Source organism: Hemisphaericaspora subhashii, assembly GCF_019202705.1.
Source record: "Hemisphaericaspora subhashii strain CBS 10753 chromosome Unknown scaffold10, whole genome shotgun sequence".
Lineage (NCBI taxonomy): Eukaryota > Fungi > Ascomycota > Pichiomycetes > Serinales > Debaryomycetaceae > Hemisphaericaspora > Hemisphaericaspora subhashii.
This window is the reverse complement of record NW_026057440.1, coordinates 51,909-75,149: the sequence shown is the minus strand read 5'-3', so window position 1 is coordinate 75,149 and position 23,241 is coordinate 51,909. Positions and strand designations below refer to the sequence as shown.

General features: G+C 34.6%; 8 protein-coding genes across 8 annotated transcripts; 2 read left to right on the top strand and 6 right to left on the bottom strand. All coding sequences in view use genetic code 12, as the record gives it.

The window, feature by feature from the left end:
* Positions 1-173: 173 nt before the first annotated feature.
* On the top strand, positions 174-12,815 carry DYN1 (dynein heavy chain; the record flags this gene model as incomplete). The annotated part of the gene is made up of 1 exon (XM_049410062.1): positions 174-12,815. The coding sequence occupies one exon, from the start codon at positions 174-176 to the stop codon at positions 12,813-12,815; it is 12,642 nt and encodes a 4,213-aa protein (XP_049260755.1).
* Positions 12,816-13,001: 186 nt separating this feature from the next.
* Positions 13,002-13,759, bottom strand: RPS19A (40S ribosomal protein eS19; the record flags this gene model as incomplete). The annotated part of the gene is made up of 2 exons (XM_049410060.1): positions 13,002-13,416; positions 13,740-13,759. The coding sequence occupies 2 exons, from the start codon at positions 13,757-13,759 to the stop codon at positions 13,002-13,004; spliced, it is 435 nt and encodes a 144-aa protein (XP_049260754.1).
* Positions 13,760-14,235: 476 nt separating this feature from the next.
* J8A68_005939 (uncharacterized protein) lies at positions 14,236-15,960 on the bottom strand (the record flags this gene model as incomplete). Its single annotated transcript, XM_049410059.1, has 1 exon — positions 14,236-15,960. The coding sequence occupies one exon, from the start codon at positions 15,958-15,960 to the stop codon at positions 14,236-14,238; it is 1,725 nt and encodes a 574-aa protein (XP_049260753.1).
* A 328-nt stretch (positions 15,961-16,288) lies between these two features.
* RPL18 (60S ribosomal protein eL18) lies at positions 16,289-17,354 on the bottom strand (the record flags this gene model as incomplete). Its single annotated transcript, XM_049410058.1, has 2 exons — positions 16,289-16,737; positions 17,243-17,354. The coding sequence occupies 2 exons, from the start codon at positions 17,352-17,354 to the stop codon at positions 16,289-16,291; spliced, it is 561 nt and encodes a 186-aa protein (XP_049260752.1).
* Positions 17,355-17,678: 324 nt separating this feature from the next.
* Positions 17,679-18,701, top strand: J8A68_005937 (uncharacterized protein; the record flags this gene model as incomplete). Its single annotated transcript, XM_049410057.1, has 1 exon — positions 17,679-18,701. The coding sequence occupies one exon, from the start codon at positions 17,679-17,681 to the stop codon at positions 18,699-18,701; it is 1,023 nt and encodes a 340-aa protein (XP_049260751.1).
* Positions 18,702-18,777: 76 nt separating this feature from the next.
* Positions 18,778-19,405, bottom strand: J8A68_005936 (tubulin-binding prefolding complex subunit; the record flags this gene model as incomplete). Its single annotated transcript, XM_049410056.1, has 2 exons — positions 18,778-19,327; positions 19,389-19,405. The coding sequence occupies 2 exons, from the start codon at positions 19,403-19,405 to the stop codon at positions 18,778-18,780; spliced, it is 567 nt and encodes a 188-aa protein (XP_049260750.1).
* A 271-nt stretch (positions 19,406-19,676) lies between these two features.
* THI4 (thiamine thiazole synthase) lies at positions 19,677-20,741 on the bottom strand (the record flags this gene model as incomplete). Its single annotated transcript, XM_049410055.1, has 1 exon — positions 19,677-20,741. The coding sequence occupies one exon, from the start codon at positions 20,739-20,741 to the stop codon at positions 19,677-19,679; it is 1,065 nt and encodes a 354-aa protein (XP_049260749.1).
* A 590-nt stretch (positions 20,742-21,331) lies between these two features.
* J8A68_005934 (tRNA (guanine-N2-)-methyltransferase) lies at positions 21,332-22,648 on the bottom strand (the record flags this gene model as incomplete). Its single annotated transcript, XM_049410054.1, has 1 exon — positions 21,332-22,648. One exon carries the CDS (start codon positions 22,646-22,648, stop codon positions 21,332-21,334), a length of 1,317 nt encoding a protein of 438 aa, XP_049260748.1.
* Between the last annotated feature and the right edge of the window lie 593 nt (positions 22,649-23,241).

Sequence of the window (23,241 nt, the reverse complement as noted above, 5' to 3'; positions counted from 1 at the left end):
TTTGCAACCAAGTAGTTTGAATTTTTACAACCAATCCTGCATAGATATGTCACATAATCTGATTACATAATCGAATTATTTTTCGTGGTTGTAAATAAATACAAAATCAAAGACACAAGAAGAGAACAACTACAGATCTGATTGGTACTATAACATTTTAACAAACAACAAAGATGGAAGATACTATCGATCCGGGAACAGTTTTATCTGTGGATCAATTACATCATTTTATTATTAGTTTTGTTTCAATTAGCAACAATACACCTGTTTTCGATAGAAACGATGATATATTGTCAGGGTTCATATCAAGTTACAACCCAGATACATTATACATTTGTAAATACAATAAAGACGAGGAATTCAGGCTTCATAAAGAAATTAATGAATTAGAAGAATCGGCTAAGAGTATCAATACCTTAATTATCTTAATTAAATCAAAGGGTAAATTATTGCTGAATGTACCACTTACCAAGCAGTTAAACATCATCAACATTCCCATTAATATTTCAGAGGAAGAAGGAGCAGAAGCTGCCGATAAATCTAATGAACTATTTGAAAAATTACGATTGACTATAAATCTCGGATTGTCACCTTATTTCGATTTAATTTCAGCATCAAATGAGGAAGCTTCATTAGCTACCACCAAGAAAAAGTTCAATGAATTATCTTTATCATTACAACATCTTCAACAAAGAATTCACATCCCCAACTTGTTGATCACAACCCATCCCAAGATTACGCAATTGATTGAGCAAGACAATGGCAATAATGAAGGTTCAATTACGGAATTGCTTGAAGATACAACTTTTTTGAATGAAATTACATCAAGTACCAATAATTGGATTAGACAAATTCAGACACTTACAAGATTAAGTCATGACCCATTGGATGGAGAATCAATAGTGGACGATATTCAATTTTGGAGATCCATGGAAACTGCATTGATATCATTGAACCAACAAATCAATTCCCCCGAAGTGAAATTGACAATTGATGTGTTGAATAAAGCAAAGAGATATCATATTACTTTGAGTTTTCAAAATGACATTGGATTGAATAAGAAATTAACCGAGGCCAAGTTGTATAACTCTTTATTGAAGGAAATACCTATTAATGATTTGATCATTATAAATGAGGATGAAGATTTTTCCAAGTTTGAAATTGCAATTATGAGCATATTTAATCACTTAAAGGTTAAATTAAATTCAATCCCGTTAACAAGAGCAACTGAAACCATTGAGGTCATTTTGAATGATATTGTTAGGAAATTTCAAGAATTATTGGCCACATGCTCGATTATGTCTTTGCCATTGGCAAAATTTAATCAGCTTGTTGATACATGCTCTCAAAAGCTTTGTGATATCATTGAGCAAAATATTAAGTATTTGGTTAATTTATTAAGAGAATTGTTAAGAAAACGTCAAGAAAAGTTCAAGATAGTTAAAGTTGATCAAACAAATTTTGATCAATTGAGGGCAAGACTTTCCCATCTTCAACAGTTTAGATTCAATCATTCAAATTTATTAGATGTTATTGAGAATGTATCATCGCCTGAAACTAAGATTGATTCAATTAATAGACTCAATGAAGCTTACAATCAATATATTGTGCCTATTAATGTGGTGGATATTTCCCATCAAGGTACTTTAATTTGGTCAATGAATGAAGAAGCTTATCTTGCTGTCTCAAACGAGTTAAATTCATCAATTATCAAAAGAATCAATAGTTTTTTCAATGATGCTAATACATTTATAGACTTTATGGCATTATACAACAAGTTTTTCAGTTCTAAAAGTTCATCTGGTTTGTTAGTTCTGATTTATGATGAATTCAAATTGAAGATTTTGACAGTTGCAGAGATGGAGATTCAGAAGCTTATTGAATTGAATTCAAACTCAAGGAATGAAATGATGGATAGTTTGATTACAGGAATTCCCTCGCAGCAACCACATACGACCAAAAATATTGTTTCTGAGATTATTTGGAATGCAAGTTTGATTTCGAAATTATCATTCTATAGAGAAAATTTGGAGAATTTGTTAGGATCAAATTGGAAGAGCTATTCATTAGGTGTCAAGATTGATGCAATTATCAATAAAATCATCAACAGCTTAAACCCGGAACCTATTTTCAACAAATGGATCGAAGAAATTAGTCAAAGTGGAGTATCATTTGAAAGCTTGGGCCCTATACTCAGAGTCATAGAGAGATCAAATAATAAACTTGAAATTATTGTTAATTTTGATTATTCATTTCTTGAAACATGTCAGCAATTAAATCAATTATCGAATATAGGTTATAAAATCCCAGCTTCAGTAATGATGCAATACAAAAAAATTCATCAATTATATCCTTTTGTCGTTGGATTAAGAGATCATGTTAATTTACTTTCAAGATTATTCGAAGTGGAATTGCAAACTTCAGCATACGGCAAATCATTGGGATTTTTGGTATCCTCTCAAGTGAAGAGAATTGAAGAAACATTGAAAGAGGTGATAGGTTCAGTTACATGGATACACTTGTTACAAGCTATAGAATTGCAAAACTTGAAGGAGCCGCTTTTGACAAGAAGTGATAATTTAGTGGAAGTTAAATCATTGAATAAATTGAACCAATTTCAGGATTCTGTCATTCAATTAAGTTCACAATTGAGCAAATTAGAACACTTCTATTGGTTTATGAATACTTGCAAACATAATTTGAAAACTGTCCCTTTTGAATTTTCGCCTATTGAACTGCAATTGAAAATGCTTCAAGTAGAGTTTAATAACTTATTATTGGAGAAAATTGAGCATGTTGAAGAATTAACGGAATTTGTTAATAAGGAAGTCGAAACAATTCTTAGTGAAAGATTACAAGTCCAATTGTTTATTTTCAATAAGAATGCATTGGGGTTCAGTAGTGATGATAATGAAGAAATTGAAATAATGGAACTTGATAAATATATTCAAGATATCGATTTATTTAAACATTCACTTGGGTTTCAAGATGAATCATTTGTACTTGTTCCCCAATTGGGACATGGTAAACAACATGCCTTTGATATTTTAAATAAAATGACATACATAGTTGAGAGTCAAATTGTTATTAAACCAGTATCTTCACCTCCAATGAATTTCAAAAATATAATTGTCGGACACGAATTAACTAGAAATGAGTTTAACTTTGTTTTAGAAAAGATTGAACACTTATATGATGAGGCTGAAGAATATATTGATAGATGGAGGTTATTGCAAAACTTATGGGAATTGAATTTAGAAGATCCAGAAGAGTCATTGAAGTTATTGAATGAATCGGATTCAGTATTGACTTGGTTTAAAGTAGTACAAGATGTTCTTGAAAATAGAAGGATTTTTGATCAAGCAGAACCAGAGAAAAAGTTCGCTCAATTATTTATTGTGGATTTTGGTAAAGTTCAAAACAGAGTTACGTTAAAGTTCGATGCATTTCAGAAACAGTTATTGAATAAATTCTCTAAGAAGCTTGAATCCGAATCAACATTATTTAATCACCAGTTAGTGTCAGGTAGAGAAACACTTGAAGTACCATTAAGCTTCCATTTGAATTCTAAGAAATTGATATCAAATATTGACAATCATTTTGGTTACAAACAGCGATTGGAAGATTGGAATCAGAAGCTTGTCAGTTTCAGACAGATCCAGAACTATTTATTTCGTCACAGATTCAAATTTCCCCCAGATTGGATGTATACTGAGCAATTAGAAAATAATTTATCAATGGTAGCCTCATTAATTGAACGAAAAGATAAATTAATTGAAGAGCATTTAGAAATTATTTCATCAAAGGTAAAAGCAGAAGCTACTAAAGTCAACGATTCCATCAAATCTTTATCTCAAGAATGGGCGACCAAGAAACCTATTTCAGGTAATTTGAATCCATCATTGGCCATTGTAGATTTGGATAATTTTCAAACATTGTTTACAAAATTAGAAACGCAATCCAAATCCCTATTAAATGTATCAACACTGTTAAATATTTCAATCGGTTCCATTGATGACGTAAGCTTGGTAACCGAGGAAATAAAGGATCTTAAGTCAGTTTGGTCTTCTGTGAATGTATTATGGGAAGATCTCGAAAGATTGAAAAATTGGAAATGGTCTGAATTTCAACCAAGACAATTATATCGTACATTAGATGATTTATTGAATGCCTCTAGATCCTTACCAGTTAACATAAGACAGTATGCAGCCGTAGATGAAATTCAGAATTCACTAAAGAATTATGTAAAGACTCATTCAAAAATTTCAGAGTTGAAAGGTGATTGTATGAAACCACGTCATTGGAAAGTTTTGCTAGGACAATTGGGTTCGAAAAAGCGCTCAATGGAGGATTTGACCGTAGGAGATGTCTGGAATTTAAACATTGCTTTGAATATACAAACTGTTAATGCCATTTTGGAACAAGCTAATAATGAAAGAACAATTGAAGAGAAATTGAACAGTATTAATAGTGGTTGGTCTTCAGTCACGTTTGAATTATCTAATTATGAAAATAAATGCCGATTAGTTAAGAATTGGGATAACTTATTTGATCAATGCAACAATGATATCAGTGCATTGTCAAGTATGAAGAACTCGCCTTATTTTGGAAGTTTTGAAAGAGAGATTAGTGAATTGGAAAAGAAATTGAATATTCTATTTGTTATATTAGATACATGGATTGAAGTTCAACGACAATGGGTTTATTTGGATGGAGTTTTTGGAAATCACAATAATGATATCAAGAGTTTATTACCTATTGAAACTACTAGATTTACAAACATTACTTATGAATTTTTCAACATCTTAAAGAGGATATACAAGTTTAATTTAGTTATTGATATTATATTAGTAGGTGATATCCAACCAACAATGAATAAATTTTTGGATAGTTTGACCAAAGTAAGAAAATCATTGACTGATTATCTTGAGAAACAGAGAGAATTATTTCCGAGGTTCTATTTCGTTGGGAATGAAGATTTATTAGAAATTATTGGGGGGTCTCATGATGTTAATAGAGTCAACAGGCACTTTAAGAAGATGTTTGGTGGTATCCAAGGGGTTAGATATATAAATGAATCTTCATCTATTGTGGGAGTGTACAGTGAAGAAGGAGAAGAATTGAAATTGAACAATCCTATTTCGTTGATTAAGTTCACTCGTTTGAATGAATGGTTGAAAGAGTTGGAATTAGAGACTAGATTATCAATTTCGCAGCTTGTGAAATCCAACATTAGTGTTTGCAAGGAATTATTTGTTGCCAAATTAGATACAGAAAATGTGATGAATTTCCTTAGAACGATACCAACTCAAGTTGCAACATTATCAATTCAAATATATTTTACCAACCAAACAGAAGAATCATTGAAAACTGGACAAATACCGCAACAGCTTTCAAGTTTACATCTTTTCATCAACATGCTTACAAAATTGATAGACTCTAATATTCTGAATTTAGAAAGAAAGAAAATTCAATATTTGGCAATTGAGACAATTCATCAACGTGATATTCTAGAACGTCTAATGGGTAGCAATTCGGAAATGGAAAAAAGTTCAATTTGGAATTTGAGCCAAAGGTTTTATTACGATGTTTCAAATAATGATTTGCTCACTAGTTTAACTGTTAAGCTTGCAACTTCCAGTATAACATATGGCTTCGAATATTTAGGAATACCAGAAAAATTGGCATATACACCATTAATAAACGATTGTTTCACCGCCATGAGTCAAGCAATAAGCATGAAGCAGGGTGGGTCACCATTTGGACCGGCAGGTACAGGTAAAACTGAATCTGTAAAAGCATTAGGTCATAACTTGGGGAAAATGGTACTTGTATTTTGTTGCGATGAATCTTTTGATTTCCAATCAATGGGTAGAATTTTCCTTGGTCTTTGTAAAGTTGGTATTTGGGGATGTTTTGACGAATTCAATCGTTTGGATGACAAAAATTTAAGTGCTGTGTCGCACCTGATTGAAAATATTGAACATGGTTTGAGAAATCCAGAAGCTTCTATTTCTGTTTCTGGACGAGATATAAAGGTGAATCCTGATACTGGGATTTTTGTTACTATGAATCCAGGATATGTGGGAAGAAACGAATTACCTGAAAATTTAAAGAAATTGTTCCGAAGTTTTGCAATGACGAGGCCAGACAGTGAAAAAATCGTTGAAGTTATTCTTACATCTCAGGCATTTGAACATTCCAGGGAATTGGCAAAGATTATAGTGCCATTCTTTTCTAAATTAGATGAGCTGGTGTCTAAACAAGCACATTATGATTTTGGATTGAGGGCTCTTAAGAGTATGTTACTTAGATGTGGTGTCACAAAACGAAGGGTAGAAAAAGAAAGTGAATTGGATACAAAAACATGGGAATATAGATTGGTTCTACAAAGTGTATGTGAGACGATATTGCCAAAGTTGGTCAGACTGGATGAATTATTGTTTGAACAATTGATAGAAGAGTTTTTCCTTAATGTTAGTTACGAAGTGAATGATAATGCGAAATTAATCTTTGAAATCGAGAAATTTTGTGAATCTAATGGTTTGCTATATGATGAAAGGTGGGTTGCAAAGGCATTGCAACTATATGATATTCAAAAGTCTCATCACGGAATTATGTTAGTAGGAGAAGCCGGATCTGGAAAATCATCTATCATGAACCTGTTGGTACAATCATTGCTGGTTGTCGAAGAAAAAGAACATGTCACCTTCCATATCGATGCAAAAGTTCTTTCAAAGGATCAGATTTATGGTAAATTGGACTTAGTAACCAGAGATTGGGTGGATGGGCTTTTCACGAGTATTCTAAGAAAAATTCGGGAGAATTTAAGAGGTGAGTTGTCAAAGCGGATTTGGATTGTTTTTGATGGAGATATTGATCCACGATGGGCTGAGAACCTCAATAGTGTTTTAGATGATAACAAAATATTGACTCTTCCTAATGGAGAACGTTTGGGATTGCCTCCGAATGTTAGAATTGTCTTTGAAGTTGATAGCTTACGGTACACTACTCCAGCAACTGTAAGTAGAACTGGTATGGTCTGGTTTGATAAATCGTTGATTTCAGTGCAGGCCAATTTTAGAAAACTCATTCATCAGTTAAGATCATTCAAAGTCGATGTATCAGAAGATTTCGGCCCCATAAATGGTTTTAATAGTTTAAAGAATCTATTTGTGGATAGAATATCTGAAATTTTGAATCCAGAACTTTTGTTAACAATCTCGAAAATTTCTCAAAAGATCGGTCACATAATGGAATTTTCTTTTCAAAGGGCAGTAAAGTCTTTTGAAATTTCATTGCGCTCCCATTTAAGACGCTTGCTTGACTTTGCAACCAAGTATGAATTACCAGATGAAATCGATATTAAGAAGTATGCCAGTAAAGCAATTCTTCTTTCATTCCTATGGACATTTGCAGGGGATGCATCCCAATCTGATAAAGAAAAGTTTAGTTCCGAAGTTTCTCAATTGAATGCCTTCACTCACCTAGAACCAATTACTGGAAATTATATTGATTTTGATATTTCATTACCTGACTGTGAGTGGATATCTTGGAATAGCAAAGTAGAAGCAATTGAGCTTGAACCGCATGAAGTTGCAAGTCCCAATCTTGTTGTACCCACAATCGACACTGTTAGACATGAATATCTTGTCTATCTGATCTTGAATGAGCATCGCCCGTTATTACTTTGTGGACCGCCAGGTTCCGGTAAGACTATGACTTTATTTGAAGCACTTAGAAAGTCACCAAGGTTAGATGTCCTTTCATTGAATTTTTCTAAAGAAACTTCACCGCTTTCTTTAATGAAATCATTGGAACAGTTTTGTGAATACAAAAAGACCAATCGAGGTATTCTGCTTTCTCCAAAAGTTAATGATAAGTGGGTTGTTGTGTTTTGTGATGAAATTAATTTACCTAAAGTTGACAAATATGGTACTCAGAGGGTGATTTCTTTAATTAGAATGATGATTGAACACAAAGGGTTCTGGAGAATTAAAGATCAGCAATGGGTTTCACTTGAGAATATTCAATTTGTGGGTGCCTGTAATTCACCTAACGATCCTGGAAGAAATAAATTGAGTGAAAGGTTTTTGAGACATGCTTCATTAATTATGGTTGATTATCCTGGAATTGCATCAATGAATCAGATTTACCAGACATTTAATTTAGCTTTATTAAAGTGTGCTCCAGATTTAAGAGGATTTGCAAAAGCCATCACTGATGCAAACATAGAGATTTATCAAAGATCTAGAGAAAGATTCACCACCGATATCCAAAGTCACTATATTTATTCACCCCGTGAACTCACAAGATGGAGCCGAGGATTGTTAGAAGCACTAAAATCTAAAGAATATACAAATTTCAACGCTTTTTTGAGATTATGGTATCATGAAGGATTAAGGCTATTTTATGATAGATTAGTTACGGATGAAGAGAAGGGTTGGACTTTACAGTTGTTCCATGATGTCTCGCTTAAATACTTCCCCAATATTGATCTAGAGAGTTGTTTTGAAGGTCCTGTCTTATTCACTAATTGGTTAACATTGAATTATGAATCAGCAAATAAGAATGAACTCAAATCTTTCCTCGTGGAACGTTTAAGGGTATTTAGCGAAGAAGAAACGGAAGTGGATTTAGTTTTGCATGAGGATATGTTAGATCATGCTTTGAGGATTGATAGGGTGCTCAGACAACCACAGGGTCATATGCTATTAGTAGGGCCCAGTACCAGTGGAAGATCTACGTTGTCCAAATTCGTAGCGTGGATAAATGGGTTGAAAATTGAACAGCTCCATGTTAAACGAAACTATACAGTTGAAGACTTTGATGACACTTTAAGGAAGCTTTTATTAAGGTGTGCAAGTGGAGAGAGAGTTTGCTTTATTATCGATGAATCAAGTATCTTGGAAACTTCATTTGTTGAAAGAATGAATACATTATTGGCCAACGCAGAAGTTCCTGGTCTTTTTGAGGGTGACGATCATACTGCATTAATGAACTTGTGTTTAGAAATTTCACATGCCAATGGTTTATTCCTAGATACAGATGAAGAATTATATGGATGGTTTACGGAACAAATTTCCCAGAATTTGCATGTTATATTTAGTATCAGTGACACTAAAAGTGGTAACAATAATGCGGTTGTTTCTTCACCAGCATTGTTCAATAGATGTGTTCTTAGTTGGATGGGTGATTGGTCCGATAGAAGTTTATATGAAATTGCCACGGCGCGTATTGATCCAATCCCATTAGATGTGTCAACGTATTCTATTCCAGCCACATTTGAGCCATGTATCAACAGAGTGGCAGGCAATTTTAGAGATGTTATCGTAGATGTCATGATTTTCATACACCATCAACTACCAAATTATGAGGCAACCTTATTTTACGAAAGAGCACCAAGCAACTTTTTGAATTTTGTTGAAGCGTTCAGTACATTGTTTCATAGGAAGCAATCCGATATGGAGGAAAGTCAACGTCATATTAGTGTAGGTCTTGACAAATTGCGAGAGACGATGGTCCAAGTTAATAAATTGAAGACTGAACTAGCGAAGAAGAAAGATGTGTTATCTTACAAGGATAAAGAAGCAAGAGAGATGTTGAATAAAATGATTACGGACCAAAATGAAGCAGAAAGAAGACAAGAGTTTTCGGTTGCAACACAGGCGGACCTTGAGAAACAAGAGATTGAAATTGAAAAGCGGAGAAAAGTAGTGTTGGATGACTTAGCTGAAGTTGAGCCCACCATTTTAGAAGCACAAAGAGGTGTCCAGAATATAAAGAAACAGCATTTGACAGAAATACGGAGTATGATGAATCCTCCTGCAGCTGTTAAGATGACTATGGAATCTGTATGTATTCTCCTTGGATATGACGTAGTTACATGGAGAGATGTTCAATCGGTTATTCGGAGAGAAGACTTTATATCTAACATTGTTCGTTTTGAGACTGAAACTAAATTAACACCAGAAATCAGAGAATATATGGAGCAAGTCTATTTATCAAGGGAAGATTATACATTCGAGGTTGTTCATAGAGCAAGTAAAGCATGTGGCCCATTGGTTGTCTGGGTAAAGGCTCAATTGAACTATTCTAAAATTTTACAACGAATTGATCCTTTAAGAGAAGAGATGCGAAATATTGAATTAGAGACCAAGAAGACAAGGGCGAAGTTGATTGCTATTGATCAAATGATTCTGGAATTAAATGCAAGCATCGAAAGTTACAAGACTAGTTATAGTGAAGTTATCAGAGATGCTGAAAATATAAAAACGGAAATGAGAACAGTGGAAACGAAAGTTCAAAGAAGTCTTGCGTTAATTGAAAACCTAAAGGTGGAACGAGAAAGATGGAAGCAAAGTGTAAGCAAGTTCGGCTATGACAGAGAACGGTTAGTTGGTAATTCATTACTTGTGTCTGCTTTTGTTGTATATGCGGGTATATATGATCAGAAGGGTAGACTAATATTAATGAAGTTGTGGAAGGAGAAGTTACTTAAAAGTGGAGTCGTCTTTGATGAGAATTTAAGTATTGCGAATTACTTGACAGATTCTAAGGAGATTTTGAGATGGGTGGAATGTGGTTTGACCAATGACGAATTGAATGTTGATAATCTTTCCTTATTGCAATATGCAAAGACTCCTATTGTTATTGATCCAGCATCGAGCATTGTTGACATATTGGAAAAAGCTGACGTGACTAGATCTGTGACGATAACAAGTTTCTTGAATGATGGACTAGTCAATCAGCTTGAAAATGCTTTAAGATTCGGTGGAACAATTGTAATTCAGGATTGTGAATATTATGATCCACTTTTAGATCCTATATTGAGAAGAGAAGTAAAAAGAAATGGAGGAAGAATGATAATTACATTGGGAGACCAAATGATAGACTTTTCTCCAAACTTTAAGTTGATATTATGCACCAAAGATCCACAGATAGTGTTACCTTCATCGGTTTCGTCAAGAACAAGTATTGTGAATTTCACTATTACCAGTGGAAGTCTAGAGAATAGAACATTAGATATTGCATTGAAGGTGTTGAAACCAGACGTTGAAAAAAAGAGAGCTGATTTAATTACTCTTAGTGGTGAGTATAGGGTACGGTTGGAGAGTCTCGAGAAAGAACTTCTAGATTCGCTCAATCAAAGTGCTGGTGAAATATTAGAGAATGATTACGTATTGGAAACCCTTGAAAGATTAAAATCTGAAGCGATTGGAATTAATGAAAAGTTGGATCAATCAGCCGATGTTATTCTGAGCGTGGAAGAGACAAGAAATACATATCAAGAAATAGCCAAACATTCGTCTGCTATATATGCTGCAATTGAGATGCTCGGATCCGTTAATCCATTCTATAGCTTCTCACTTTCCACCTTTATTTCTCAATTAACAAAACACCTCGTGGACTATGGTCAGGATGAAGTTCCTTCATTTATTGCAAAATTATATCAAGAGTCATTTGCGGGTATATCACCCTCATTACAGTTTAGAGATAAAATCATATTTGGGTTGTTATTAGGAATTGCTTACTACTCTGAAGACATTGGAAATATATTCAAAGAATGCTTATTGCAAATCTTAAAGCTGGTCAGCTCAGATTCTAAAGATGCTGCTATTGGGAGGGTGTTTGAAATATGTTTGGTAAAAATGGAAGGAAACGATATTGATGTTGCTAAGCTTTTAGAAATGAATCAAGATAGTGCTACTTTGAAGTTACTCTCAAAGACAATATTGACTTTAAGTGATCCAAACCAAAGGCAAAAAATTGTGGAGACATTTAGTGATATTACTCCATTTTTGTATAGTGGTGCTGCTCCATACAGTTCTTCATATGATCTTGACTACTGGTGCTCTGAAGGCAAGTTTAATTCAATCATTATGACTTGTCCGGATGGTTTTGATGCATCATACAAGGTAGAAAAGCTCGCTTTGGAATCCAACAAGAAGTTAGCAATTGTATCAATGGGTTCAAAGGAAGGGATAGAGATTGCAAATTCAGAAATTGAAAGAGCCATACAAAATGATAGTTGGGTGATTATACAGAATATTCAAATGTCACCTCAATGGGTGACACACTTGGAAATGAAATTGAATATAATGACTTTTGGTCAAGAGGTGAGGATTTTCTTGACTTGTACTAATAAGTCAAAATTACCGGCTGGTTTGATTGCAAGATCGAAAGTGTTGAATTTTGAAACCGAATTGGGATTAGCACGTATTGTACTTGATACTTTCAAATCTATTCCTTCCAAGATAATGGAATCTGGACCGATTGAAATTAGAAGAGTGTTTGTTTTATTGATTTGGTACCATTCGGTGATTACAGAGAGGTCAAGGTATGTTCCTGTGTCATTTAAGAAAACATATGATATTAATGATTCTGATTTTGCTTCTGGTTGTTATGTTATCCGTCATGTTTTTGAACCGTTCATGTCAAGAACGAATATCGATCCAAAACTTGTTCCTTGGGAAATATTAAGGCATCTTATAGGAACGATCACTTATTCAAGCAAAGTTTCAGATGAAGAAGATAAGAAATATTTCAAATCCCTCGCTGAGTATTTGTTTACTGAGAAGTCATTTGATGCTACATTTAACTTGATTGAAAATGATTTGACAAGAGAGTCTCGTGAGGTTTTAAATATGCCCGAAGGGAATTCCATCAGTGAATATAAAGAATGGATTATGAGTCTACCAGATCAAACTCCATTATCGTGGATTGGATTGCAAGAAAATGCAAATACGCTTGTTGATGAGAAATTAGGACAAGAGGTTGCTTCTCGTGTAGTCAATTTATGTGAGAACAGTTAGATATTTGAGAATATGTATAAATAGTTTGTAGAATAAACATTTTAGATTGTTAATGATTTTTTCAATGTAAGAACGTAAAAGTGCTACAGGTTTATAGTTGGAAACGGTCTTGAATATTATTTATATTAAACGTTGTTTCGTAAGGATTTTTATATTATACAGATAGAGAACCAACTATTAAATAATTTATTCGTCATCTTCTAAGGTTTGAGCAGCAATACGATCTAAATCTCTTTGACCGTTTTCTGAGATTCTTCTACCACCCTTTGGAGAAATTTCTAAGACACCGATCTTTTCTAAAGATTGCATGACCTTTCTGTTGATGGAACCGGAAGCATCAGCGTGTCTGTGTGGTCTGAAACCTCTGTTGGCAGCACCACCGTATAACTTGTTTAACTTACCGACACCGACTTGTTTTCTTAAGTAGATGTGTCTGGCAACAGAAGCAGCTCTCTTGTAGAACCAAGTTTCAGCTTCTTGTGGTGGTAATTCATTACCAGCAGAAGTCTTGACAATGTCAACGTAACCTGGGACTTCTAATTTACCTTGTCTTTGCAAGAATTGAGCATAAGCGTTGATGAAATCTTGAGCTGGAACGTCTCTAAAAGTATAACTGTTAGTAAATTTAGTTCCCTATAATCAAAATGAATGCTAGCAAAGGTCGAAAATACTGTTATGAAAGGACATGCAATCTTCAAAGTGTCTTAAAATATTAACCAAAGGTTTATTTAGTGATCACTAGGAATCAGAATGATATGAGTTGTCTTGATATTTCTTGAATACCTTAAGTAAAGGAAAAGGTCCCAATTGTAATATCAGATATTCACAAGTCATAATTGCAAAGAGAGCAAAATCACAAATATGTGATGCTCTCACTATCCACCACGACAGTACTTCTAACTAGCTCCTGGAACGAAGACTTACCTAACGGATACACCTGGCATATTGTCTTCTGTTTATTATGGATTAACGGTGGAGAAGTAAAAAGGGTGAAATCTACAAATTTTTTTTCACAGTGACATATTTTTTTGTTTGTTTAGTAAGAAATTGTTAGAGAGCTGAGAGAGAAAGAGAGGAAAAAATTGTTAGTGCTGAGTACTGCAGATAAGTCTGTCTGAAAAAAAAAGCAGTCACAATTTACACGTGACGGTTAATACTCTGTTTTTCATTTCCTGCGCACAAAAATCTGTTGTGTTGTAAAAATAGAAGTATCAGCACATCAAATGAAGAAAAGGAGATGGATACGTCTCCTACTAAATGAGTGGTATGTGGTTTATTATATATATTTAAATAAAACTTGAAGCGACTATAATTATTTCTAATGGAAGGAAGGAATGAGAGTGGGATGCGGGACGTTGGAGAATTTATAACTTACCAAACGCCAATTGCCTGGCTGCAAACATCATCTATTTCACCCCTGCTAGTCCCATAAGAAAGATTTCCTTTGATGTGTGGAATACTGCTCAAAATCGACCAATGAAGTTTCGACACTCCAAAATGACCTATTGATACTTCTCTCATCTCTTGAAATAAAGGTAATAACTTGAACTGGTTCATTTATTCGTGCTTCCAAATCTTGATACACAATATCATATGTATCTCGAACGCGATAGCTTGGGGAATTGAAAGGCGTTTTATTCCATACAGCTATGTCATCTAGCCTTAGCTGTTGCATCGTTCTCTTTGTCAAATTCTTGGACTCCTTCAGATCCTTGATTAAATTGCCAATATACTCTCGTTTTATCGAATCGTCAGCAAGTGACCAACATTTCTCAATCGATAGTTGGCGTAGACCAGAATATGGAGTATCGTCATATGATGAGGACATTTTATATACAAAGTCGGTGACAAGTCTTAACACACGATGATGTTCATCTGCAAGTGACTCCCCATATTGAAAATTGAACTCTGTGAAGAGACAATTATGCATTAAGATTAGAATGTTCTCTTTAACATTGGAGGGAAATTGGATACTCAGTACAGGGTCAACTAATGTTAATTTCTTTTCCATCAATGAATCACGATTCACCGAGGGAGCTTCTATGGAGTAGGTATCTGGATGGAATCGTAGGGCACCAAGAACGCACATGTCTAAAATCACCTCCTCGACACCTCTGATGAGTTGTAGTATTCTATCACCGACAAATCCCTTATACAACGGCCATGGACGCTGGTTGTCCCTTGGATCGCCATAGAACTTTCGCCTCTTACTCCTTATGGTTATTCGCTTTACATTTCCATTATCAACAACGCTTGCAAGAAGCCCGATGGTGTCAGCATTATAGATTCCAAATTCACTATTGAGGAACAATACGAGTTCTTGTAATATATTTCCCCGTTCGAGTTGATTCATAATACTCCGAATCGCTTCCTGATTACGGAATTCACTATAGTCCAATAGCAAATCCAATCTCTTTATTCTTTTCAAACTACCTAATATACCAGGCGTATTTGTTAATGTTCTCGCATTGATGGCTAGATACTCCAACCGAGGTAGGTTGACTTCACCCAAGTTGAGCTCGACCGATGCTTCATCCAATACTTTCAATGCTTCCAATTGAGGAAAAAGTGAGAGAGTCTCATACTTCAATGTTGAATTATCACATTCTAAATACGTCACAAAATTATTGATCGCAAATTGACTTTCAAATCTACTCTTAAACTGTTTATCACCACGAATGTATTCTTTGAAACTGTTCCTGGCAAGATCTGTAGTTGAACAATTAATAGCATTAACTTCCAACAATTCTCTGAAGAATTGTCTTATATAGGTTTTCTTGTCTGAATATAACTCTCTATTCTTGGGGGATGATAAAGCTGAATCTATCTGATTTTCGCGTACTAGGCTCAAATTCCTAAAGATAACGGGACCGAGTCTTTGTCTGAAAAATGAACAAGTTGACGATAAGGAGATCAACTCAAAGTGAAACCCCTGACAACGAATTTTATTCAAACAGAATGAATAGTTTGGAATGTTCTTGTCATTGACAGTCTTGTTAGAGGAATGTAAGTTGACTTCTCCCTCAGTTAGCCAGTATATAATTTCATCTATGATATCGAGAGGGAGATCTTCAAAATGTATAGGCTCTTTCAATGCGTGACCGGAGTCTTGGAATTCTTCCGATCCCGTTCTTGAAGTGTTCATATAAATGCTGATAGCTATGTTTAGTGGAGTGTTGGGTTTAGATTATGGTTTTGCCCTCTGATTAATTGATTTGCATGACTCAAAAAAAGATTACGGGGTAGGGAGATTAGCGCGTTTCCCACTTTCCTGATAAGGAAATCCTACAACTGTCTCCGAATAACCAATATGACCTTTAACTATAAAAAAACTAAACAAGAAAATATAAAACCCAATCGACTTATATTAATATATATATTATACAAAAGTGTTTAATTACTAGCCGATGAAGGAACTAAAAGAAATGAGGTATAAGATATAAACCAAAATGATACAAAATTGATCATCTAATTTAGACCTTGAAACCCTTAGAGTTTCTTCTACCTCTAGCTCTTTCGAACTTTCTACCCTTAGATAAGATTCTTGGAGCCTTGTTCTTGTGTGGACCGAAACCAAAGTGTCTAACGGCTTCTCTGGCGTTTCTTGGACCTCTGACGATTAAGGTGTTTTGACCCTTTGGAGCTCTTAAAGCTAATTGATCTAAAGTGATAGCTTCACCACCGTTCTTTAAGATGGTGGCCTTGGCACCAGCGGTGAATCTTAAAGCAGCAACAGTAGCCTTTGGGAATTCTAATAATCTGTTGTCATCGGTAACGGTACCAACAACGACGACGATCTTGTTTTCAGCACCCTTTTGTCTTAAAGCACGGGAGATTCTGGAAACAGAAACAGGTGGTCTGTTAATCTTGGATAAGAATAAAGACTTTAAGATGACCTTGTTGAATGGAGCATCGGTACGACCTAAAAAAAGAAATGTTAGTAAACAAAATTCCATACTCTGCTCAGAAGACGCACAATATTCCATTCAGTCAAAGAATGAATGATAATAAAGTACTCGCAGAATGGTTTCATTTTACTTCTCATTGATAATGAAAAGTAGTTATCAACATGGACAAAAGCCACGGATAATGAGAAGGTCCTGTGAAAATAGGGAGTCTCATTCAATTGTACATACTTGTAGTGATTAGCTACACAACTTTCTTATTCTTCATGTCTTGTCAGTTTCTTTACTGACCATGAAGGGTAAAAGTGAAAGTCATTTCTGCACTCATTCAAACAAGAAGTTCCTTCAAATCGCAGTGCCTTCTCGAAACCATAATTCAAAAGCCATGACGACTTTTATTTAGACTATAATAATAGTCATTCTCTTAATGATATGGAATTCCTTATCATCGAGTTAAATTCATTTTGGAAATCGTAACATCTTCTAAGGTATTTTGTTGGACTTGGATTGGGTATTACATACGAGCTAAGAAAGAGTATAACTTAACCAATAACTTTAAGTAAACGTTATCGGACTTTGGAGCTTCTCTGTGACCGGATCTAGCGTGTTGCTTGGTGGTGTGATCTCTACCCATTTTGACTTGATGTTAATGTTTAGTAAGAAAAGTAACAATGAAGTGAAAGATTTTTTTCTATTTTTCAGAAATACAAACTTCTCATCCAGTACAGTGTGAACTGAAAAAAAAAAATTTGTTCGTCTAGAAAATGAATGCGCATCTGTGAAAACCAAAATTGTAGATAATCAGGGCTGAGCCCTAATTGTGATCATGTGACAATAGTCATGTGATCAAAATATGCGTGGGTTCAAATTTGTGTGTGATTTGCCGTTCCCCGTAGTTTAAGGCAAGATAAGAAGATATTTGGTAATCGGTAGTTACCTTTGTTTCAACCAATCAATTATGTCTCAACTCACTCCTATACCAGGGTTCATAAATACATCAGTAACGCGTTCCATTTGCGTGTTTTCAACAATCATAGTTTTGAGTATTTCAGTATTAGAAACCAAACATTATGTTCGGTTAATCATAGATCCATATATAATAGAGTATATGCAATATTGGCGGATAGCTGCTTACCAATTATCAGTCATAAATGAATCCGATTATCTATTGACTATACTATTGTGGCTTCAATTTAAAGTACTAGAGCGATTCTTTGGATCCAAGAAATATTTCTCCATCGTGGTTATGTTTGCCATCTACAACGCCCTTGTCTGTTTCTTGATCATGACAATTGGTCAATTGGTCATCTATTACATAATGTATTACTTTAAAGCATTGATTTCCCATTCAGACCCGAGTGATATTCACTATACTACAACTATTTTGAATGAGGTAGCTTCAGGGGCACTAGGAATATTGTCTTCCTTGTACATCTGTTATGTGACATATATTCCCGTTTCCTATCGATTTTCAATTTTATTGACAAAGCCAAGAGTGCTTCAAGATCAGCAACTACAAACGGGTGAGAATAGGTCAACGAGCAAGGAACTTATTTTATCAAATAGATTTCCAGTACACGTTCTTTATTGTTTGTTATTTTTGAATAACGGGTTTCAATCGATAATAGCATGTTCGGTGGGGTTAGTTGTCGGACGTTTGTATACGTATGATCTCCTTCCTGGGTGTAAATCTTGGTCAGCTCCAACGTTCCTTTTCAAACTTTTCGTGAATCCAGTCAAGAAGATTAATAGTATACTGAATGCAATAATCAGAAGAGTCTCGGGAAATTATCAACCTCTCAATGCTACTTCTAATATACAAGTTACTACAGTTCAAGAAAGAGGGGAAGAGCGAGCCACTGAAGAGCCAGAGGATGCTGATGATGTTTTGGATGAGGCTCAACAACGTGAAAATCAAATCAGGGCCGAGAATCCAGTACGGCCACTAGGTAGACAATTCCTTGATACTTTTAGAACATAGCATATTCTGTTTATTATAGAATCATTGTATTAAATTACTATAGTTACATATTAGCTCTAATGAATTATGACACTTCTTAAGCCTTGGCCCTCTTTCTTCTTTCAACATCCCAATTATATAATCTCGCGGTATTAACTTCCATGGTTGTTATGTTCTCCCTCAAGAACTCTATATCTTCTTTAACAATTCGCAATTGTTCCTTATTCTTTTCTAATCTTTCATTCAACAACTCGGTTGCTTCGTCTAACGAATATTCGAGCATGACTTCAGCACCAAGCCACAAATATACAGAATCCAATTTATTAACATCAACAGTTGCTTTGGTATATAAAGTATCGTTCAATTCGTAATTAGTTTCTATTTCATCTTCTCCATCTTCTTCCGCGTCGGTTTTGGCTTCTTTTAAATGACCTACTATATCTAAATTCTTCTCAATATCGGGGATTTTAGTGTTCAAATCAGCCATTTGCTGCTTTTTGGATAATTCCATATATTTATATTGTTGAAGCCTTTGTTGAAACATTTGCATTATCATTTCAAAATCAGTTTCGGGATTCTTGACCACATTTTCAACTTTGTCTATAAATGGAGCCTCTGGTATCCCACGAGGATTGGTTTTATTTGGTCTAGAAGATGGTTGTTAGTTTAATTGCATCAGAGCAATCGATCGTAGAATGTATTACTTACTTTAAGAAATCGGCCATTGTTAATGTGTTGCTTTTGAAGTAGCCTTTGAAAGTTCAATGGGCACCGCTTTAGACTCAATTTTCAAAATCGGAAGAATCGAAAAATGTCGCATGGTCAAAATGTCGTCGATTTCACAAATAATGACACATACCGATTATGCGCCTACAAGGCCCTTTACAAATACTGTCGTATAAGAACAACCATGTAGTTTAAGAAAATGAGCTTAATCATATATTCCTTCCTATACAAATCTTTAAAAAAATAGAATACCAAAACCTATATACAAATCTACTTAGAACCATAACCAGTTTGGTTTTGTTTTTGTCTGTAATCAATTGAGTTCAAAACTGCTTCAGCAGCCTTAACCCCAGAAAGAGCCATAGCACCAAAAGTAGGACCCATTCTATTAGATCCATCAACTTCAGCCAATTCCATACCAGCAACAACCAAACCTGGGACAACTTCTCTTGTACCTTTGACAATAGCATCTTCGGCCTTATTCATATCGAGACCACGCATACCACCTAATTGGAAACCATCAGCTGGAGCAGTTGCTGGAGCCTGTTGTTGCTCGGATCTTGGTTTGAAACCTTGAGTGAGGTCTTTTGGAGCCTTACCCAATTCTTCCAATCTCTTGGCACAGAATGCACCAAATGGACCATCATGACCAGTGGTGGATAAGACAACGTTACAGTTGATAGTGTTTGGGTCCATACATGATTGAGTATCATGGTTTAAGGCGACTAATGTCCAATTAGTGACCACACCTGCGATTCTTAATTCACCGGTAGTTTCGTCACGACGAGTGATTAAATCTTCAACAGCGGTAGCGTTGAATAATTTAATATTTGGGAATTCCAAGACTTTTGAAAGCAAAGTAGACATGAATAAAGCCGCATGTTTGACAACAACATAGTCACCTTCATCCTCATAAGCAATCTTCAAATCGTCCAAGAAGATATTCGCTGGTTTTCTCAAAACCATAGCGGAGAATAATTGACCACCTAACCAACAACCACCACCTGGGGAAACAGAAGCTTCAATAATGGCAATCTTTAAATCTGGTCTGTTCTTAGCTAAGACATAAGCAGCAGATAAACCGGCAGAACCAGCACCGATAATAACGACATCAGATTCAGTATATTTATCCAAGTCGGCAAAGTAACGTCTGGTCATAGCACGAGAAACGGTGGATTCTCTAATTGGGGCGAACTTAAAGTTGTCCCAGTTGGCAAATTTGACTTTTGAGTTGTCTTGTTCTTCGGAAGTTAATTGAATGGTGTTTTCATTGCTTGTAGCAAGCTTGAAATGTGTTTCGGTAGCAGCTGCTTGTAACATAGTTGGAGGAGCCATTTTTGATTGTATCGAATTGTGCTTAATAAGTAAGCATATATTTTCTTGATATTTCAGGGAATTTTGACCCGTATTTATACCCCTAGAAGGGGGGAGATAGGGGTCAATCTTACTCGAACCTCTAAGAGCATATCACTTATCTAACTTGTTTCACCATCGTCCCGAATAAGCTTTTACGTAACTTTAAAATTAGGGATGGTATCATAAATTTTTTTGGGTATTGTTAAGCGCATAAAGAATGGTTGCAAAATTGAAACAATCAAGAAAAATAAATTACCGGTGAGAATTATAAGCGCATAAGTTACTAAAAGGACTTGTAAGCGCATATTAAATAACTTGGTTTACTTAACCAAAGGGTTGAATCATAATTGCGGTTCAATATCCCCTATAATGAAGTTATGAAAAACCGCTCAAAACACGGACCCGTAAGAGAATAAACTCCCCGCAACTACGTAAACCGTTGGGAGGAAGATGGTACATGTAATAAAAGACGTTATTATTGTAGGGTATAATTACCTCAAACTTTAGTCGCATAAACGAATATGTATTCTTTAAAATGATCTTTAAAATAAATCTATCAATCTATCCATTCAAGTTCTACTTTGTTCATTAAATCCTCTAAAATATCTTTCTCTAAAGTTTTTAATATTTTGTTCTTTTAAACCATTAATAGTTTCACCATTGTATGATTCATCCCTTTTAACATAAACTAATAATCTTCTTGACCATTTATTAAATTCTTGTTCTAAATTATACAACAATTCCAAATTCTTATGTTGTGGTATTATATTAGGTTGGAAATCATCATTTGCAGTTGGCATCCAGAATGCCAATCTTCCATCCACGGGTAATCTATCTGCTGCAAATTGTAATAAATCATGTAATAAATTAGCCAATTCATATGGTTTTTTAGGTGGAATGAAATCACGTCTTAAATGAGCCTTTTCCCCATCAATTTCATGATGCTCTCTACCAGCTGCTTTTTCGGGATTCTTGGCTCCACATACTCTAAGGCCCTCTCTAACTCCATAAGGTGGATCACAAACTATAGTATCTATCACAAAATCGGGACGGAACGCATGATTGGTAAAATCCATAGTAAGAACATCAATATATTGACCAAGGGTACCATATTGTTTAAAGTTCCTTTTTATGTTACATTGTGGACCTTTCCCTTTTAACATTCTTACATCAATGTCTGATCCGATTGGTAATGCTCCGAAATTTGCTGCTGTGACTAAGAAAGATCCGGTACCTGTGAATGGATCATATGCAATTTTTCCTGGACCTACTTGGGCTACATTACAAGTGACCAAAGATAATTCTGCATCAAATGATGTTGTCCCAATATATTTTCTTCTTTTCAATTCATATTTGTCTAAAATATTATTCATTCTAGCACTTAATTGGATTTGTCTACCAAACCAAATATTAAGAGGAGTATCTGCTTTTTCCATTCCTGAAACTTTGTATTCTTCTAATACTGTATAAATTTCTTGAGGATTTTTTAAATCAATAGAACCTTTAAATGCCAAATATCCGAATGATTCGATGATTTGAACTCTTTCGTTTCTACTTCTACTTCCCATAAACCCTTCAAAATTAAACTTGAAAGTTTTATGTTTATATATTTCAAATTTATCCGGAGATTTTTCTTTGACATCATTATGTAATTCTTCATATGTAGTACCATGACCCCATAATTCATATATGCCTCTTGCAAGAATCGATCTTTCTAATATTTTCTTTGCTTGATCATCATTTTCTAATTGGACAATCATAAATGGATTCTTTTCATCATGATTGGATAAATCTAAATGTATTTTATGTAAATCTGCTAAAGATTCGAGTTCTGCTCTTCTGAAGTTTGGATATGCTTGAGCAAAGTATATTAAATAATCTTTCATATCTTTACAGGATTGGAATATGGTTGCAAAACAAGTCTTGTGAGAAATATTTTCAATCACATCTCTTCCCATCAAATAAATCTACATCAAAAAGAAACCAACAAAGAAAAAAAAACGGTTTCGTGCGGCTTGCTCTTAACTATGGGGAATATAACTTCTTGCAACGCAACTCTTCAATTCCTTTGGTATTTATAAACTAAGTGCTAATCTAGTGTCTAATGTAACCAGATTGCTGAATGATCTTGTGAACTTAATCAAAAAGATTTCGATATATTTGTAAATATCTTTTAATTTCCTTGACGCCATGACTAAAGAATTGCTGCAAACTTTTTACCAACAATTTCTTACAATGTTTATCAATTTGCAAGGATGGAATTACTCTTAAAATGACATACAAACTTATTTTCTTTATCTCGATTAATAGAATTCCTTAAATCTGATGAGTATCTGCAAAGTTAAGTTAATAAATGAATCTATGCTTATAAATTATTGAAAACTTAAGTTTATTATGAATAGGGATATCACGTGACAGTAGTGTATAAACCAAAAGTCGTTTCTAATAAATTGCCATCGCAGTTTTTCTTCAACCAACC